The sequence below is a fragment of the Brassica napus genome, chromosome C3 (assembly GCF_020379485.1).
Source record: "Brassica napus cultivar Da-Ae chromosome C3, Da-Ae, whole genome shotgun sequence".
Taxonomy (NCBI): Eukaryota; Viridiplantae; Streptophyta; class Magnoliopsida; order Brassicales; family Brassicaceae; genus Brassica; species Brassica napus.
The window spans coordinates 56,280,845-56,301,257 of NC_063446.1; the positions used below are offsets into that span (position 1 = coordinate 56,280,845).

The 20,413-nt window shown below is 37.6% G+C and overlaps 4 protein-coding genes and 1 pseudogene across 7 annotated transcripts; 2 read left to right on the plus strand and 3 right to left on the minus strand.

Annotated features, from left to right (window-relative positions):
• Positions 1 to 1,591: 1,591 nt before the first annotated feature.
• LOC106389587 lies at positions 1,592 to 2,466 on the plus strand (annotated as a pseudogene).
• A 669-nt stretch (positions 2,467 to 3,135) lies between these two features.
• On the minus strand, positions 3,136 to 5,703 carry LOC106385970. Of its 3 annotated transcripts, XM_048750875.1 has the most exons (3): positions 5,558 to 5,703; positions 5,297 to 5,419; positions 3,136 to 4,693 (listed from the first exon to the last, which is right to left on the minus strand). In XM_048750875.1, exons 1-3 carry the CDS (start codon positions 5,614 to 5,616, stop codon positions 4,105 to 4,107), a joined length of 771 nt encoding a protein of 256 aa, XP_048606832.1. In that variant the 5' UTR covers positions 5,617 to 5,703; the 3' UTR covers positions 3,136 to 4,104. The 3 variants fall into 3 exon arrangements, with proteins under 3 accessions (XP_048606832.1, XP_048606831.1, XP_013681325.1); XM_048750874.1 differs by having other exon boundaries at positions 3,136 to 5,419; XM_013825871.3 differs by having other exon boundaries at positions 5,297 to 5,703.
• A 4,712-nt stretch (positions 5,704 to 10,415) lies between these two features.
• Positions 10,416 to 12,750, minus strand: LOC125574986 (probable beta-1,4-xylosyltransferase IRX9H). Its single transcript, XM_013829885.3, has 3 exons — positions 11,625 to 12,750; positions 10,854 to 11,103; positions 10,416 to 10,759 (listed from the first exon to the last, which is right to left on the minus strand). The coding sequence occupies exons 1-3, from the start codon at positions 12,356 to 12,358 to the stop codon at positions 10,589 to 10,591; spliced, it is 1,155 nt and encodes a 384-aa protein (XP_013685339.2). The 5' UTR covers positions 12,359 to 12,750; the 3' UTR covers positions 10,416 to 10,588.
• Positions 12,751 to 13,823: 1,073 nt separating this feature from the next.
• On the plus strand, positions 13,824 to 15,728 carry LOC125583618. Of its 2 annotated transcripts, none has more exons than XM_048750878.1 (2): positions 13,824 to 15,310; positions 15,398 to 15,728. In XM_048750878.1, exons 1-2 carry the CDS (start codon positions 14,761 to 14,763, stop codon positions 15,487 to 15,489), a joined length of 642 nt encoding a protein of 213 aa, XP_048606835.1. In that variant the 5' UTR covers positions 13,824 to 14,760; the 3' UTR covers positions 15,490 to 15,728. The 2 variants fall into 2 exon arrangements, with proteins under 2 accessions (XP_048606835.1, XP_048606834.1); XM_048750877.1 differs by having other exon boundaries at positions 13,837 to 15,310; positions 15,392 to 15,728.
• A 55-nt stretch (positions 15,729 to 15,783) lies between these two features.
• Positions 15,784 to 20,254, minus strand: LOC125583619. Its single transcript, XM_048750881.1, has one exon. The coding sequence runs from the start codon at positions 20,252 to 20,254 to the stop codon at positions 16,574 to 16,576; it is 3,681 nt and encodes a 1,226-aa protein (XP_048606838.1). The 3' UTR covers positions 15,784 to 16,573.
• Between the last annotated feature and the right edge of the window lie 159 nt (positions 20,255 to 20,413).

The window sequence follows — 20,413 nt, forward strand, 5'->3', positions numbered from 1 at the left end:
TTACAAAAGGGGTTTTCAACCCTTGGGCCCCACAGAAAACACAAAAACCGGTAATAAAAGGTTTGAGATAAGGATCGTTTGTTGTTGGTTTTTTGCATTGTTCGCAGGCCCCACCGACACGTGGTGGCCCGCGATTGGTGCACTTTAAATTCTTTTTTTTTTTAATTAGAAAAAATAAAAAATAAAAAATAAGAAACCACAATGAGGTTTCAGCGATAATGCTGGCCTAAGACCATTATTATCTCAGATCCTTAAGTGGGGTTTTTTTAAAAAATCAATGATTTAATTAAATAAAAAATAATTAATAGAGGTGGACATTCGGATACCCATTCGGATTCGGTTCAGATCAAATCGGGTTTCGGGTTTTCGGGTTTAAAGATTTCAGTCTCATTCGGGTATTTTTAAATTTCGATTCGGGTTCGGATAACCCATTTAAATTATTTTTAAAATTTTAATATTCATTATATGCTTAAAATTTCTCAAAATCTATAAAACAAAATAATATATTAGATATAAATTTGTATAATATATGTCAAAATATCTAAAATTAACATATAAATAGGTTTGATTTGAATATTTGGATAGAAAATCAATAGATATTTTAAGCATTTTGGTGTTTTGAATATATTTTAACTATTTTAGACATCTACTTTTGACTATTTATGTATATTTTCAAGTATTTTAGACAACTTAAAAGTATCTTATATATTTTGGATGTTCTTAATATATATTAAATCTAAAAATAAATATTATATTTAGGTATATAAATCTATTTCGGTTACATTCGGGTACCCGAGATACTTCGGTTCGGGTCGGGTTCGGTTTCGGTGTTTTAGATACCAAAATTTTGAATCCGTTCGGATATTTAATTAATTTCGGTTCGGATTTGGTATTATTTTTTCAAATTGGGTTCGGTTCGGTTCTTCGGATCCGAGTATTTCGCCCAGCCCTAGTAATTAAAATGGGAGTAATCGATCCTTAATAGAAGACTTTGGGAACTGATTTAGAGTGGGGTTTTTAGAACACACGTCAGAACCGTGAAGTTTCAATTTTTTTTTTCTTTTCTTCTGTTTCTCTCTCCCTCTTCTGTCGTCGTCGTCTGTCTCCTCTCTTCTCAGCTTGACGATACAATACAAGCTCCCCTAAGTTAACAACAAAAGCACTCTCCTTTCGTTTCTTCAGCTACCAAATCACTGTCTCCCTCTCCAGGTTTGTATCTGATTCATCTCTAATCTCTCTTTCGTTTCCTCTGATTCTCGATTCCACTTTTTTGATTTTTTTTTCCCGATAATAACTGGTATTTGCTTTGATTCATTGGATTCTGGTTTAGACCATAGATACTGTTAGAAAGATTAGTACTTTCTTCTATTTGAATGATATATACGATGCTTGTAGATCGTGTGTGTATTAGCCTAATAGAATAGCATCATCTTGAAGCTTTATGCTTGTTCTGTTTCGCTAGTCTGATTTAAAGTCTGTAATTTGTCACTTATAAGATCTTATAGAATTTGTCTCTTATAGAATTTGTCGATTTCTGTCTTAGTTTAAGAGTTTGTGATCATCTATTCATTATGTTCATTAATTCCTTTTAATGATCAGCTTTGTGGTGAGTCAGAAGAAGGATCCGAGTCTCCAGGTGCAGTTGCTGGAGTACGATATGAGGTTTGAGAGATATGGAAGTGAGTTCATGTTTTAAGATTACAACGAACCTGAAGATTTACCGTTGGAGCTTAAACATTGCTTCAACATAATCGTTGCAGATCCTCCCTACTTGGTAAAAGTCTCTTCAAGTTGTTCACTTTTATAATAAGCAGATTTAGTGATCTTGATTTGGTTATGGTTGGCAGAGTAAGGAATGTCTGGAAAGAGTTACTCAAACGGTTTCGTTTCTGGCGAGTCCAGTAGGTTCTTTGTTACTTCTTCTCACAGGTACAGTGACTTGTGTTTTCTCTAGTCGGTTTTGGAGGTTTTTATGTTTTGTTACCATTTAGCTGAGAGATATTGTTATTACAGCCCTGTTCGTCCCGTGAACGCTGCGGCAGCGGCAGCGATCATAATTATCAAAGGAATGTTGAATTTTTTTTGCCTCTGTAAGTTGCGGCTATCACTTTAATGGTGAGAATAAGAGAAACTATGGGAAATTGTTGATCGCTGAATAAAACGGCGGCATGCTCCGTAATTAATTTGGGCCACCAGCGACATCTTTTGCTCCCCCTCTGTTTTCACCACTGTGATACCTCTTTGCAGGAGATGCGCAGAGAGATAGGGCGGCTGAGCTATTGGGTGCGCCTTGCGTGTTTAAGCCTCATCTCTCTAGCAAACTCGGAAACGAGTAGGCTGTTTGTAAGTTATGATCCAGGTACCAGACTAGGGGGCTTGGGATGTTGATGTTTATTGTATTGTAACAAGGTGAAGTTAATCACAAATATATCGATATAATCAAATAGTATAACCGGTTGACCAAAACACTTCTCTTCATTCTTGAATCCTTCCTCCTATGTGTTTCTTCTTTCTCCAATCCTATCTTTAATTTTTTTTTTTTTAAGAAACCCCTTATTAAGAAACTCTCATTGGAGCAAAAAAATTAGGTGATTCTTAACTAAATTCCTTAACTAAAATTTAATAATTAAATAGTCATTAAGAAACTTAATGGGTTTCTAGAGATAATCATGCTCTTAGTTGTTGCCCCTTTTAGTGTATATTCTCATAAAAACTTTACCATGGCCATGAGAAGGGGTCAGTTGTAATGAATGTAGAATCGCTTCAACATTGTTTCCTATAAAGAGAAGATATATTTTTTTTACGTTGAATGGCGATACTGTTACAAACTACTAAAAATATTACATAACAATTCTCCATAAAGTTGCATAATCTGTTTTTCTTAGACTCATAAACCCAGACCAGACCTTTTAATGTATTAATGAAATTTTGGTCTAATCACTGGACTAATAGAAGTTCACAAAACAAAGAATTCAATACGTTTAAAATAAATAATATAAAATTTGTAAAAATATTTAAAGCCCAAAACATCTTATCTTTTGAGCAGTTTTATACAATTTACAGGTTTTGAAATGATCATAATTTGACATTTTAAGTTTGACATTAAATCCACATTTTCAGGTGTGACATTTTCAGTTTCTAGAAATTTTTATTTATTCACTCCGAAGAACAAGTTTGGTAGAATGAATACACATCAAAGAACAAAAACATAAACCATTCTCCTTGAATACCAACTTGTCTCGGCAGAGACTGTGACATGTATGACAAATTGGCCGAGAAGAACCAGTGTTTGAAGCTATCTGAATCTTGAGACCGTTCACTTTGATCTTATGGCTAGGTTTCATATAAGGATAACTTCCTAAGATGCACTTAACATGTATAGTGGTGCGACAATCAAAACATATGTAGAACAATAAATATTCGTGTACTTCTTCTTCACAAACGTCACACCAAGAGTATGGGAGTCTATCTCTTCCCCAACCTAAGAAGTTACTTTTCCAAAACTTTTCCAGCTGTTGTTTCTCGTAGCGTTTTCTATCAAAGTATAGCGTAAGTGGATGTATATCATACTTATATCTGATCACAGGAGGTAAGTTCAAGCATTTGAAATCAAAGGAGGAGTCTTTACATTTGATACAAGTTGCCACAGTAGTTGAATATTCATGGCAACCACAACACAAGTAAGACTTTCTGTTACCAAGATCTTCTAGTCTAAGATAGAGAGGGCATTTGTGGGGTTTATGCTTAAATGGGTCGGTAAAGGAAGCACACTTAACATCTATCTTGAACCCACACTCTTCTTGGCAACATTGATACATAAAACCACAAGAATCCTGCTTACAGGCAGAACAGGTGAAAAACCCTTCGTTGATGTTCCTTTGGACCTGCACGGTTATCCGATGGCGGTGTAACGGATGCTCCATCTCCGGTGGAAGGCGAGCACTTTCTTCGTGGAGGGCAAAACTGCATTCCTTGCAACCCAAGAAAGTACCCATATCAATAGGAAGGATACATGCTTCACATACCTGTCTACATTCTTCACGGTCAACACTGACGTTGATTCTCGATAAGCCATGGTCGTGGCTAAAATGATGTACTTGTATGTCATCCATCTCTTCTAATGAAGAAACCACAGCATCTCACTTCCTTAAATTCTCCTTCGACATCTATTCCATCCCACACGTTGATATTTGTCGCACATGTAGAATGGACAACATAATCACATGTTTTGTCAATACAAGCATATCCTCCATAGCCTGAACTAAACCGTCCCTGACAAACTCCACACTTGGCCTCATCATCAAGTATATGAAAAACGTGAGAAAGATAATGTGAGTGACGTGTGAGTTTTATAACCCTCGGTAAGAAGATGCAACTTCTGTGAACAAAGAAATCGCATTGTAAACATCCGAACATATCAATCTCATCTGGACGGACGAATCCACAAGCATCGCAACCGAATGAGTGTTTTCTTTGAAGGTAGGTGAGTGTATGCTCATGAATCTTTGGGGAAGTTATTGTAAGACAATCCTTGTGAAAATAGGATCTACATAGACGACAATAGTAAGTGGTTGACCCATAAGAAACACCATTTCCACAAAGTTTGCAAACGACCTCTCTACTGTCGCATGTACGTTCTTGAAGAGCATGACGTGTGTGAGATTCTGTAAGGATGTCATGTGCCTTGACGGATCTAGAACAGTTACATACTTGGGTCATAATAAAAATCTTATATAAGACACTACAACTTTTATAACAAAGAAGAAAAACGTGTTATCTTTAAAGTACTCTACGAATATGTATAGGTGTTTTGTCTGCGCAAACGAGCATAATCATATTACAAAATACTTATTATTATATTTATTATAAAAAATTACAAAATTTAATTTTTAGAAAATTAATTAGTGTTTATACATCTTTCTATATTTTAATTTTAATTTTCTATTATTAAATTTTTTGGATAACAACATTATATATAGATTTTATGGAATTGTATATTTTTAATATGTTTTTTTTTGCTAATTTATATATACAATAATTTATATTAATATATACTAATGGTATAGACAATATTAACCACAATAACTTTTAAAGTGAGAATTTAGATGTGAAAATTCATTTACTAACAATAATATAGATCATTTTACTATTTTCTTATTCATTTGTAATTAAAAATAAATAAAAAGAAAACAAAGACGAAGCAAATATTACATTCAGTACATTTAAGAAACATTACAACAACAAAAACTAGAACAAGAACTAATTTTCAATCATCACTAACACCTACGTAATGTACCTCCGCTGCTGCGCGTAGCCTAGCTGCGTGTAAGGTCCTTCCCTTATTTTCAGCACCGGAATTCGATGTTGCAAGTAGCTTGTCCGGCGAGCCATGTGTTTTCTTTTGTAAGGTACCCTAATGCTTAAATAATGTAAGATATAATCGAAGTAGAATCGTTTAGCCGTAATATCTTTAGGGTTCATATATCTATTCTATTAAAACACAAGTGTGACCTATTGATATTAGTTTAGTCCAACAAATATTTTCTATGATACATACCTTTTGATATGATAACTGTATATAAGAAAAATACAAACTTTATACAATAACCACCGCATCAGTTAACCTAATAACCACCACATCAGTTTTCACCTAACTGCATCAATATATTTGGGCATCAATAATATATCCGCCCTCGGAGGGCGGGTCACTCTCTAGTAATAGCTTTAATCTTCGATCCCTACTATATAATAGTATATGAGTTTGGGGTTACGTCCAAACAAAGAAAAGCATAATTCTATACATCTTCTAGAAAGGCAAAAGTCGACATTGATACTTTATACTTGGACTTACGTTATTCTACAAATGACAAATATGTTTTTTATTTGTTTTTTTGCGTTTAATGGGTTGTATTATATTTTTGAGATTTGGATCTTCGTAATTTCAGTCTTACTATAATATTATAGATAAAAAAAACGAGTGTTCAAAAAAAAAAAAAAAAAAAAAGATAAAAAAACTAAACTAAATTAGCAAATGAGTAATTCAAATAGAACAAATATAGTTGTTATAAAAAATTAGCACAAAATTTATTAGACCTTTCATAAATATACAGTTTTGGCTTTAAAATTATAATCTTATTATATTTGTTCCCATTTTATATATTTAGCTTTGCACGTGAAATATATCTTTGAATATAAAATTTCAACAATAAATAAATGTTTCAATCTCTTTTTCATAAGTGTTTTTTTTTTGTAAATTAAAATATATTAACAGTGGTTCCTACCTACAATGATCTGTCTAAACTATTTTGGACAGCATGTATTGTTATTTAATTTATTCTATTTTTTTTTTACCAGGATGTTCAAAGCCCTAAGGCCCGTAATCACCTCAGGCCCGGAACCAGCCTACGCTAATACCTTTAAGTGGCGTAAAGCACTCCGTGGCCACGCTGTGACATTCGATATGGCCGACATTCGTACCCGCGTCCCCTTGAATGATGGACTTTGCAGGACGGTCGTTACCACTAGGCCACTAACGGTGGTTTATTTAACTTATTCTAACCAAATTGTAAATTGTAAATTGTTAAATGGTTTTCGTGGATACATGATATGTAAAATATTTTTTTTCTAAAAGTAGTCACTGTTTAAATATATAGATGATTGTCGTAAGCTTTCTTTATTTTTTCTTGCAAAACTGACATGTTTTTAAAGAATTTTATGAAGTTTTGCATTATGTGGAGTATTTGGGTACCTGTTCAAGTTTGGTTGGATTTTTTGGGCTGTCGGGTTCAGTTTTTTTTTAATATCATATGAATTATTCAGGTTTTTATATATGCTTGGGTCAGATTTGGTTAATAATAATTTGGACTCGAGTATGTTTTATAAATATGTTTAAGATTTATTTTTTATCAAAATCTATATATGGTTCGGTTAATTTCGGTTCAAATTTGGATATTTTTAGATATTATATTAAAATAAATAGATTCCCTATATGTTAATAGAAATCATTAAAAAATTATAAATTATATTTTGTACTAATTACAAAAGAGACTTGATGAGGTATCACTTAATTATGATGTCAATTTGGCTTACATGGCAGGATCAAAATCAACTGAAAAATTTGTAAGTCCAAATTCTAATTGCTAGAAAAATCATATGATATACGACTTCCTCTTATTTCCAAATGGTTTTATAAATATTTATATCCCTTATATTTACTTGGAGTAGTATCCAAGCAATTTAGAACGAGATTCTAATTGAATTATAATTTCCATGTATGGGAGGTTTATGTTGATTCACATTAAATACATACCATATATTCGTAATATCCCCTATATATTAAAAGAGAATCATTACAACATTTTAGTTATGACACATGTCATAAATAAAATGCTTCTTAAAGTCTCTAGAGAAAAATTGTTTGTGGTTTTTGCTTTAGTTTTTGGTTTTTGCTTTTGTAGAAACCATTTTTCATCCAATCAAATTTTTTGTTTTAGCTTTTGTTTTTCTAAAAACCATTTGAGTTGCAAATCAAGATTTTCAATAAATAGATTTCCTAAAATTTAGGGAAACTAGTTTTTGAAAAGTTTAACCAATTTATGAAGAAAAACCAAAAACCAACTTTTGTGAGCTTTTATAAAGAAAAACGAATTTTAATTTTTTTTTTGTAGAAACTACTACATTATAATTAATTAATAATTAATAAATAATATTTTCATAAAAGTTAAAATTATCATAAAATATTTTGTACATTAGATATCATTTAAACAATAATGTGAAATATTTTAATTTGTGTTTCATTTCTGTAAATAAATTTATATATTTTATAAATAATATTATTTAATTTTAAAACTTAGTTATTAGTTTCTATAAATAAAAAAAATTGAATTATTTTAATAATTATTAGTCACATTAAAAATAACAAAAAATTATAAAAACATAATATGTTTTATTAATAAAATATATTGTATAATCCTGAATTATAAAAATAGCCATTCAACTTTAAGAAAATATAAATAATTTATATAAGAAAATTTATAATTAGTTTCAAAATTTTATGTATTTTATTTTTGTATCATTTATAATATTTATATAAGAAAAACTATTTCTATTCAAGTTTTAAAAATTAAAATTAATTTATATAAGAAAAATTTCTAAGTAGTTTCAAAATTTAATATTTTTATTTTTTTGTAATTTTATATATATTTTATCATTTATATTTTACTATAATATATTTTTATAAAAATATAATAATTAAAATATGTTATTGTATTTTATTTTAAAATAATAATCACAGTATTTTGATAAATTTCAATTGTAAAATCTAAATATTTATTTCTATTTTATTATATTATTTTAAATTAATGTATTAGTTAATTTTTGAAATTTTTTTAAAAATACAGCAAATCCAAAAATCAAAATCTAAATCTAAAAACCAAAAACCAAAAACCAAAAACCAAAAGCTGAAAACCAAAAACCAAAATCTAAAAACCAAAAGCTAAAATCTAAAAACCAAAAAGTAAAACTAAAAACTATATGAGTCAATCATCACCTATATACTTCTCATTAAACTAACTATTAAATTAATTAACAATTTACAATTATTATTTTTCTTTCTTTCCTTAAATAAAAGCTACACAATTACTAAGAGTGAATAAAATATATATTTGACAATTAATGATTTTAATAATCAATATTTGATAACAGTTTACATATCTTCCATTATTTTTAATGTTATCTTATTAAAATAAATTAAACAATCATATAACCATATAATAAAAATTTAGATTTTTCGTTTATATTATAATAACCATAATGGCTAGTATGGTAGAAAGGATCGTTATATTTTTAATTTTTTAAAACGACTATAAATTATAAAAACTGTTAAAAGTCTCACATTGAAAATTTTATGATCTATAGTTTAAATTTTTTTGTTATAATAAAATACAATGATAAAAACAAAATATGAGTAATATCACATTTAATAGATATTCAGTATATATATATATGTGTGTGTGTATGGCCTATGACATGATATACTTGTGGTTGAACGGGCAAAATTAGTATTCAACAATTATTAGAATACATTTCATTCCGTTCATGTGCGCAAGTAATCACCTAGATATATTAATCACTAAATTTTAGATACGTAACAATTACAGCTAAATATATTGTAAATATGTGTGTGGCCATTTGATTTTTGTAGTCTTATATGTATTAGAAGCCCAAATAATATAACTTTTAATAATTGTAAAAATTTATGATGTAAAAGTAAATTATATTCTACGTTATTATAATTATGTAACACAAATAATTTTTAAGATATCTCATCATGCGCAAGACGCATGTCACTACCTAGTAATTGAGTATTGTAGGTACTTATTCATGTTTTAAATACCTATTTTGAATACTAATCCAGTTTTTCAAGCCATATTTTGGGGTGTTTTGGAGGTATTCAGATTCGCGTGGTTAATAACATTTTGGGTTTATGTATATTATATAACATCCTGCATAATCTATTCGGACATTTTGACAGCCTGATTCGAATATTGATTTAGGTTTTGGGTTTGGGTATTACAGAATATTTACTTACATAAAATATAATCAATGAATATAGTAAATTTTCATTTATCAAATATTTATTATTTTCTTAATGTTAATTATATATTTGATGTTTTATTCAATTATAAACATATGTTCTTTTATTTGAAATACAACTTATTTTCATTCATATTTAACTTTTTTGGATATGATAAAAGGAGTGAATTAACCATCCTCTTTGATTTAAAAACATAAACAACACTAACACAATAAAGCTATCACAACAAAGTTGGAAAACTGAGAAATAGTCACATAAAATGGTGACACTGAGAAGTAGCTCTCACGAACGAGAAAAACCGAGATAATCTTCTGGCCCGTACACACCACTACGTAAGATGGTAAACTGGTGAGTAAACTAAAACTGTTACTTGGTAATAAAACTAAGAAGGCATCTCCTTTCAAAGCAAGGAGAAATGGTGATAAACGATATTTCTTGACAGAGAAGGATGGTGAAATCGAAACTACTTTTTTGACAGAGAAGGATGGTGAAATCGAAACTTGACCCGGTGAATCTACCGGTAGATTTATCCCACAAAGGAAATATAGCAATAGGCAGCACGAAAAGATCCGGATAAACCCACTAGAAATCTCTGAGCAACTTGCCCAAGCATCCAAAACCAATAAAGCCATAAACGCATTTGTTCTAATGACTCTGGATTCGAATAATAACACAAATCGATACATTTTTGTTCCCTCATTTTCTTACTAATTTAACATGAAAAACCGTTGGCATAAACTCGAATCGATCTAACCGAGCACTGGCAGGACAGATTAAAGCTATTCCACAGAGAAGATGACAATGCCGTGGAATCATCAAATGTCCAAAGGCTAAATATAATTCCATTTCATCGTAAAACACCAAATCCAAAAGAACGTACAAAATTTTCATGGTCTTGTTGGGTTCTCATGTTTTGCTTATAGACTTCCTGAACACCTGACGTCCAAAGTTCACCCTTTAAAATCTTCACAAGTCAAAAGTTGCGTCTTTAAACTACTTCACAGTTATGAGAGCTTCAAGATTCTTCTGGACCACCCACCCTTGTGGATAAGGGACATCCAAGGCATCCAAGTGAAGATGCCAGTTCAGTATCCTCGAGCAAGCTGGTGGAACACCTTCCATGTCGCTTTCATCTGCCACCACCTGCTCTATAAATGTTGTCTCCTGCTTGGAAACACAACATGTCATGTTGTATAAGAAGATTATAAAGAGGTTTTGACTGAGAAAAATCCACAGATAAAAGGAAAAAAACTCATACTTGGAAACCTTCCTTCACGGTGTCTAGCTGGCGAGTTGGATGTGAAAAGGGACGTCGCCATCTTTTGGGGTCCCAGAGTATAGTGCTGTTGAAAGCAAATCCAGACATATCAACATGGAACCTGCGTAGTCTTTTGCTCTTCTCATTAGTGTGCCATCCAATTACTTGACTTCCGTTGCATACTGGACCTTCAAGAATTGCCTTGTTCTTGCTTGGCGCTAGCATTGCGACAGGCCAAGTTCCAAATCGTCTACACAGAACAAAAAGAAATATATAAGTATGATAGATGAAAATGGGGGGAAACATACTTCAGAAGAAGTTTCACTTTGGAGTTTGGATATGAAGCCGTCAGCATTTACACTCAATTGAAAAAGGGAATGCTCAGATGACCAACAAGACCAGGTAGGCAGATAAGTTCAACAAAACCCTTTTCCACTAACAAGAAAGCACATGAAAGAGCAAGTAACAAAGCAGAGAAACGTAAGAATTGCAGTGTGCTACTGCAATTGAGTGTCAAACCATTGCACTAACAACACTAGAATCACTGAGACTGCACAATAAGATGAAGATGATAGAGGTCTGCTCAACTAACAACTCAAAACTGAAGCAACACTAGAATCACTGAGACTGCACAATGATGAAGACAATATAGTTCTGCACAACCAGCAACGATCTAATATCTCTATTCCCCACAAACCACTAGGTCGAATCTATGAAACATTACATCCACTACCACAAATCAAAAGCAAAGATCCACACTTTTTGCCTCACCTTATGTGTCTCAAGCTCTGAAACAGCTCAAGCGAGTAGATATTATCATCATCAGCAAAGTAAACAACACCATCGAGCTTATGCAACTCGATATGTTCCAACGCAGTGTTCCTCTGGTGAACACCTCTATCCTTAATACTCGTCGTGTTCCTCTTGCAAACCAAGTGCCTATACATCACCCCAGTCTTCCTCAGAATCTCCGAGGTCTCAAACGACGCCGCATTCCCCTCCACCACTATCCACAGCACAGGAGGCTCCACTAGCCTCAGCGTCTGAGCAACTCTGTTCAAGTAATACGCCTGCATCGCTCGGTTGTACGTTGGCGTCACCACGATTACAAGCTTCCTCGGCGCAAAATCCTCCTCCTTCTTATTCTTCGATTCCGCCGAGAAGCTTACTCCGTCCACGGCTACCTCTTCCCGTCGTTTCAACGATTCTTCGACGTTCGGCGGTTTGATCTCGAAATTGAACCGATCGGTGCCGTTCACGTCATCGATTTGACCGTACGGTGTCATACCTAATACGAATCCGATGAGGAAGAAAGCGAGGAATTGGTAAAACGGTCGTCGCCATGGACCTCTGCGGGAGGCTTTGGGATCAGAGGAGGAGCTGTGTTTGCCGCTGCTCTTCTGAGAGGGGGATGATGACGTGGAGGAGGGGGAGAACGGTGCGCCTCCGTTCTCGTAATGACGATCGTGGTACACCGGCGAGAGAGTTCGCCGGATTGAAGCCATCTCAGATTATGCTAAACATTGATAAGCAATTTCCAGAGATTCAGAGCACCGATTCGAAGGAACTGAAGCTCAGTCAAGGTCGTGGATTTTAACTCTTTAAGTCGCCGATTCCGATCCGTCGCCGCCGAGATCTAGAAGAGAGCTGGAGGGGAAGTTGCGGAGAGAGAGAGAGAGAGAGAGAGAGAGAGAGAGAGAGCTACTACGCTGGTTCGTGGGACACGTGGCCAAGTTGTCGATCGGAGAGGGACGAACACTCTGTTAATCATTTAATTATTTGTTTTATTCTTTTGTCTTCTTTCGTTTTTTTGTCATTTGATTCTAGTATCATGAAATGAACAACCGGGCACTGTTGAAGAAATAAGTTTTTGAAACTGAGATTTATATTTCTCGTCTCTTTAAGTTCTTACATAGTCTCAATACAAATTTATATAGTAAATCATGAAAACCCTAGTTTATCATCGACGTACCTTCATCCTTCTTCTTCTAGCGATCCAAGGGCCTCAAACGGGTTGTATAGTTTAGGACCACCACGCGGTTCCGTACTGTACGTCGCTATCTATTTTCCTCTTCTTTTCTCTTCTCGAACTTTGTCTATGTCGTCACATGACTTAGCCGTTGCAGCTTGTTGACCAGTCATGATTTGAATCTTCTTGGTTTGCGCTTGAATTGGCTTCGCAGGCCCAATCGTCTTCTGACTTGAAACTGTAGCGTTTTGATCTTGAGACTGAGACTTGGCACTTGCGTTGATACTCAAACTATGCGTGGGAGGAAGGTCCACGCCTAGTTTGAATCTCAAGTCTTGAAATGCAGCGGTCGGAAGAGATTTCGTAAAGATATCTACCAATTGGAGGCGAGCCGGGATGTGTCTGACCACCAATGATCCCAAGGCGACCCGTTCTCTAACATAATGAAAATCGGTTTCAAAATGCTTTGTTCTTTTGTGAAAGGCTGGATTAGCTGTCAAGTAGATGGATGAGAGATTGTCTCTAAACAATTCAGGAGTGACCAGAAGAGAGATTCCCAACTCCTTGAGAAGAATGCTCATCCATGCTAGCTCAGAAGCGGTTTCAGACAATGACCTATATTCTGCCTCCGTTGAGCTTTTAGAGAGTGTAGGTTGCTTCTTCGAGGACCAAGATATGAGATTCTGACCAAGAAAAGTGCAAAACCCACCTGTTGATCTTCTGGTGGACTGACATCCAGCCCAGTCACTGTCGCTGTAAGCCCTCAAAGTGCAATCTGTGTCGTGAAGAAACAAAAGCCCCATCGACACGGTACCTTTCACATAGCGCATAATCCTTTTGAGATTTGAAAAATCTGAGACAGATGGAGCGTGCATCTTCTGGCAAACATAATTTACCGCGAACTGAATGTCTGGTCTAGTCAGGGTAAGGTATTGAAGTTTGCCAGCCAAGCTTCTGAAGTAATGAGGATTTGAGAAGAGAGTATCTTGGTTCGGTACATTGTTCAACTGCAGCGGAATGTGAGAGACAAGGTTTCACTTCTTAGATTTAGGTTAGGTCAAGAGAGATGAATGAGAATCGTGGGCTGAATCCCGTAAATAAACTTGAAGAATGAATATGATTTTATTGATGAGTTGAAAGATGATGAATACAAAGGAATATATCTTGTGATGATTAAAGAATACGTAATGCTTTTAATCTAGTACAAAAGTTGATATATGGAAAGAGATGGCTTGTCTTTTATCTTCTCCGTCTTTATATAGTCTAGGTTTCGTTGGCAACCCTTCAACTGTTCTCCTAGATCTTTGGCTTCAATTACGGAGCTCGCTTTAGGCTCCTCTTGACCGAGTCCCTTAAGGTGTTAGCTCACTTTCTGTCGTGACCTCTGCTATGATGTCTCCCAGGTCCAGTCGTCAGCTCGGCTTTCAGCTCCCTTTGTTATGATGGGCTTATCGCAACCCACATGCTAGCTCACGCTTATCGGTACCTCACCTGAGGGTCATATTCGGGTCCAACAGTTGCCCCCAGCTTCCGAATAAAATCCTTTGTCTCGGAAGCTAGAATCTAGCTATCGATCTTATCTTTTCGTTAAGATAATGATTAGTTCTTATCCTATTTAGATTCAGCTTACTCGATCTAACGGTCTTTATTACGTTTGGCAGAATCTATGGTTCAGATGGAGAGGGTTTGAAATGACTTTTCCGAATCTCGAGAGGTGATGGGATATAAAGCGGTGAACATTAACTGCTAGCCTTCCACTTTCTCCACGCCTCCGTTCGGTTTTCAAGGTAACTTCTCTCTCTTTGGAGACGATGATATATATATATATTTTCTTTGGATTTATTGCAGTTGGCTGGGGCTGTTAACAGGGCCCAGCTCAGGTTTGAGAATGCTCTGTGTGCTGCCCCCAATGCTGGTGAACTTGCTGAGGTTACCGAGATGGTTAAGGCAGCCAAAACCGATCTTGACCAAGCCCGGGTTCGAATTTCTGAACTCGAAGCCGAAGTGACGAGGCTAGGCTCGAAGGCCGATGCTCAGCAAGGAGAGATCGAGAGTCAAAAGCTCGATATCCAGGTGAAGAGCAGGAGGATCAATGATTTAGAGGCTGCTCGAAAGATAGCTGAGCATCAAGTACGTGAACTCATTGCCTCATCCCGGGATAGCCAGAAGAACAAGGAAGCTGAAGTCAAGCTGGCTGTCAGGGAAGGGAAGAAAGAAGTCGCCGAAGCTTACGGCAAGATCCTGGTCTGTGTTAAGGAGAAGTTTGCTAGGAAGAAAGATGAGGTCGACGCTTTGGTGTACGCTCAGGAGCTCCAAGCTAATGCCGACCTCTTGAAGGATATGCTGAACAACAAGATCCAAAGCGTTGAAGAGGAGTACAACCAATTGGTGGCCTTATTACCAGAAGCGACAACTGCGTATGAGAAGGCTCAAGTCTCTGACTTCTCGGTCAGCAAGCTTCCTCTTCCCCAGATCTCGGAGAGTTCAGGTACTTTCGAGATTAACATGTTTAATCCATCCTTTTCTGGGGAGTATGGCTCTAATTTGGGTTTGATGGCTCCTGACTTAGCTCCAGTCGAGGCAGCAATAGGAGGTGACGGCAATGTGGTCGATGAGGGAGTTCCTGCCGGTGCTGGTGATCCGATTCAGGAAGAGAAGGAAGATTGAGAGCTACGGCTCTTTTAACTTTATGTTTTGTGTTTTTAAGACTTCGGCCTAAGGGCTTTGTTTCGTTATGTTTTGTGACTTAGTGCCTGAGGAGGCCTTTAAACCTTAACGCTTGCTGGATTTCAATAGCCTGGGGAGGTTTTTAAACCCTTTCTTATGTTTAAATCGTGGCTATTATTTCTGTTTTAAGTTTTTGAACTTAACCTCGTTTCATTTAATCATAGTGATTGCGAATCTCAGATGAGTTGTGTGCCGTCATCGTTGAGTCGGATTAGGACCTTTAGTCTTTATTTATGATAAGCATTTAGCTTAATGGATATTCGGTCGTGATAACCTTAAAGAGGAGTTCTTGATTTTAGCTCGGGGACCTGAGTCCGATTCGTAAGGTTCTGGGACCTGGTTGTTCAGGTTCGTAGGAACCTTTATTTAGATTCATAGGGACCTGAGTTAATTCGAAGGACTTCGAGGCCTTTGAAGTTTAACGGATGGAATTGAGGAATTTCGGGATTTTCCTGATTCTTTAGGATTTTAAGACTTTTCGATTTTGATAAGGGTTTCAAGACCTTCTGGTTTTGATTAGGATTTTAGGACCTGGTTGATTGTTAAGGATTTTAGGACCTTGCTGATTGTTAAGGATTTTAAGACCTTGCTGATTGTTAAGGATTTTAAGACCTTGCTGATTGTTAAGGATTTTAAGACCTTAGTTTATGTTAAGGATTTTAAGACCTCTGGGTGTATTAAGGATTTTAAGACCTTAGGTTCAGGTTTTCAGGGACCTGAATGTATTCGAGATTGTTGAGCTTAGGTCCCGATTTAGGGGGACCTAAATTTTCTTGGAGGGTTTTAAGACCTTTGATGTTTATGAAACTGAATCAATCGTTTTATTAATATCAGATATCAGAGAATACATGATTCAGATTATTTACACAGTAACTATTTTTAGGCTAAGTGTTCTTGGTAACACCTGCCCCTTTGGCTTAGGTGAGGAGGTTGGTGAGAAGAGGTTGGGGCTGCACTCATGACGGAGCTGCCTACGTACCCAGTCAAGGGATCAAGCCAAACGTAGTTCAGGGGTTTTAGGTACCTAATGATAGTATCTTTTGAGGTTCGTGGCATTCCACGATCGGATTTCAGGTACCCCGGTTCGTACCTTCTGGAGTTTGTAAACTCCGGGTCGTACTATGTGGATAATTCGGTAGGGTCCTTCCCAGTTGGTTCCTAACTTTCCAGCTCCCGGTTCCTTTGTTCCTTCGAACACTTTCCTAAGCACTAGGTCCCCTACGGCGAACTGTCGGGGCCTTACTTTGGAATTGTAGTGTCGTGCCATTGCTTGCTGATAATTTTGAATGCGAAGCAAGGCTTGGTCTCGTCTTTCCTCGATCAAGTCGAGGCTATCCATCAGGAGCTGGTTATTAGCTGCGGGATTTGAGGTGCAGAGCTCCCGTCTGAGGCTACCTGCGGTGGTTTCTGCTGGGACGACAGCCTCCATCCCATAAGCTAAGGAGAAGGGAGTTTCCTCTGTAGCTTTTCGTGGGGTGGTTCGGCAGGCCCATAGTACTTCGGGTAGTTTTTCCGACCAAAGCTCCTTTTGGGCTCCTAGGCGTTTCTTGAGGTTTGCTAAAACTGATTTGTTGGCAGCCTCCGCCTGTCCGTTCCCTTGAGGTCGCCGAGGTGATGAGAAGGTGAGGCGGATGTTCCATTTATCGCAGAAACTTTTGAAGTCGTGGGATATGAACTGTCCTCCATTGTCGGTTACGATTTCGTATGGGACGCCATGCCTGCATACGATGTTTTTCCAAACAAATCCTTCGACCTCGAATCTGTTTATTTGTTGGAAAGCTTCAGCTTCAATCCATTTCGTGAAGTAGTCGGTTAGGACCAGGAGGTTTAGTAACTTCTTTCCTTTCCCTGAAGGTACTAATGGACCTATAATGTCCATAGACCACCTCATGAATGGGTAGGGAGCTGATATGTTAGACAGCTTTTCCGCTGGTTGGTGTATGATCGGTGCATGCCTTTGGCATTTGTCGCACGATGAGGAGTAGACCTCACAATCTGCGATAATGGTAGGCCAGAAGTAGCCTTGCCTTTTTATTCGGATGGCTAAGGCTCTGCCTCCGGAATGGTTTCCACAGGAACCGTCGTGCATTTCCTTCATGAGTTTCATAGCTACTAGGCCGTGAACGCATTTTAGGTAAGGTCCGGAGACACTTCGTTTGTGGAGGGCTGACTCGATTATACAGTATCTTGCTGCTAAAGCTTTGAGTTTTCGAGCCTCCCACTTGTTGGGTGGAATTTTTCCCTCTAGGATGTAATCCATGATCGGTATTCTCCAGTCTTCTCTTCCTACAACTTTGTTGTGAAGAGAGGAGGGAGATTCCTGTTCGGGACCTGGTGCCGTGGTGCCCCCGGAGATATTTGTTGGAGTAGGTTCTGGGTTCTGAGGAATATCTCCAATTTCCTCGTTATCCCCTGTGGTTTGTGTAGCGTTCCTAGATGCGTTTTTAAGAGCGGTGCGGCTTCTTGTTTGGACTTTATAGACAAGTGGCTCCGAGGTCTGGATGGTGCCCCCGGAGGTACTCGTAGAGTTAGGCTCTAGGGAGTCTGAACTTCGGTGAGTACCTTCACTTTTGTCGTTGTTTTCCGGGTTCTGGGTTGCTTTCCTGGAGGTGTGCTTTCTGAAGCTGCGTGTTCTAGTTTTCGGGAACCAGAATGTCGTGAAAACTTGGGTAGCTACCGTCGGGAGGCTGTTATCCTCTATTTTTTCCTTTGGTTTGCTATCCATCTCAGCCTTGGTAGCTATGTCGATACTTGGCTTCTCGATTCCTTCCACGGGTATAATTCGTTTTACGAGAGGGTCGGATGTGGAAGCTAATGCGGCGAGCGCGTCTGCTGAGGAGTTCTCCCCTCGTGGGATCCTCGTTAGCTCGAACTTGTCAAACTGCTTTGTGAGGTTTAGGACGACCTCGAGGTATGCCCCCATTCTTTCGTCCCTTGTTTCGTATTCCCCGTGAAACTGGCTAGCTACCAGCTGCGAGTCGCTGTAGGCGTTTAGCTCCCGAATTCCGAGGCTCAGGGCGAGCTTTAATCCAGCGATTAGTGCTTCGTACTCGGCCTCGTTGTTGGAAGCGTTAAATCCAAGTCTATAGGATTGTTCGATGGTTTCTCCGGCTGAGGAGGTTAGTCTTAAACCGACACCGGAGCCTTGCCTTGACGAGGCTCCGTCCACGTATAGGCTCCATTTCGGAGCCTCTGTTTCCTGGTCTAGATGTCCGGATGCTAGCTCAATAACGAAATCGGCGAGGACCTGAGCTTTTGCTGCTGCTCGGGGTCTGTACTCGATGTCGTACTCGCTGAGCTCTATAGCCCATTTTGCTAATCGTCCGGATTGGCTAGGGCTATGCAGAATCGTCCGTAATGGTTGTGAGGTCATTACGATGATCGAGTGCGATTGGAAATAAGGTCGCAGCTTCCTGGCGGCTGTCACGACTGCTAGGGCTAGTTTTTCCATGGTGGGATATCTCGTCTCGGCGTCTATTAAGCTTTTGCTAGTATAATAGACAGGTCTCTGTTCGTTTTGTTCCTCTCGTACTAGCACTCCGCTGACTGCAGCTGCCGACACGGCGAGGTACAGGTACAGTGGTTCTCCTACTACAGGTTTGGATAGTATCGGAGGTTCCGAGAGGTAAGCCTTCAGCTGTTTGAAGGCTTCTTCGCACTTTTCATCCCATAAGAACTTCTTATTATTTTTCAGAAGTTTATAGAATGGAAGGCATTTATCGGTGGACCTGGAGATGAATCGATTTAGTGCTGCGATCCGTCCGGTCAATCTTTGTACCTCTCTGGTCGTTTTAGGTGATGGCATTTCCAGGAATGTCGCTATTTGTTTCGGGTTGGCTTCGATGCCTCTTTCGGTTACGAGGTAACCTAGGAATTCGCCGGAAGGTACTCCGAAGGTACACTTAGCTGGGTTTAGCTTCATGTCGTATTTGTTGAGGATTTCGAAACATTCTCTTAGATGGGAGATGTGGTCCTCCCCCTTTGAGGATTTGACTAACATGTCGTCGATGTAGACTTCCATGGTTTTTCCGAGTTGTCCAGCGAACATTTTATTTACTAACCTTTGATAGGTAGCTCCCGCGTTTTTCAAACCAAACGGCATGACCTTGTAACAATAGGTTCCTCGTTCAGTTATGAATGCGGTTTTCTCTTGATCCTCAGGATCCATCATAATCTGGTTATATCCTGAAAAGGCATCCATAAAGGACAAGAGCTGGTGTCCAGCCGTTGCTTCGACCAAACGATCGATATGAGGTAACGGGAAGCTGTCCTTAGGACAGGCTTTGTTTAAATCGGTGAAGTCTACACAGATTCTCCATTTCCCATTCTTCTTTTTTACTACCACTGGGTTAGCTAGCCAATCGGGGTATTGTACCTCTCGGATGGACCCGGCCTTTGTTAGTCGATCGACCTCGTCGTTGACAGCTTGGGCTTTTTCTAGACCTAGCTTACGACGTTTCTGTTTGATCGGTTTAAAAGTAGGGTCTACATTGAGCTTATGAGTGGTGACATTTGCATCTATGCCTTTCATGTCGCTGGTGGTCCATGCGAAAGTTTTGATATTCTGTTTTAGGAATTCGACGAGCTCCTTTTTGGTTTCGAGAGGTAGCTCGGATCCGATGCTCACCTGTTTCTCAGGGTTTGAGTCGTCGATGCTAACTTTTTCGGTGAGGTTCTTAGGGGGACCTCGGATATTTCGTTGCATTTCGCGACTCTCCTGGATCTGTAATTGCTATTGGGGGGATTCTTTTATGATTTCGAATCCTCCCAGGTAACAGATCCTTGAAATCTTTTGGCTACCGTGTATGGTAGCTATTCCGTTGGTTGTTGGAAATTTCACGCATTGGTGATAAGTTGAAGCTAC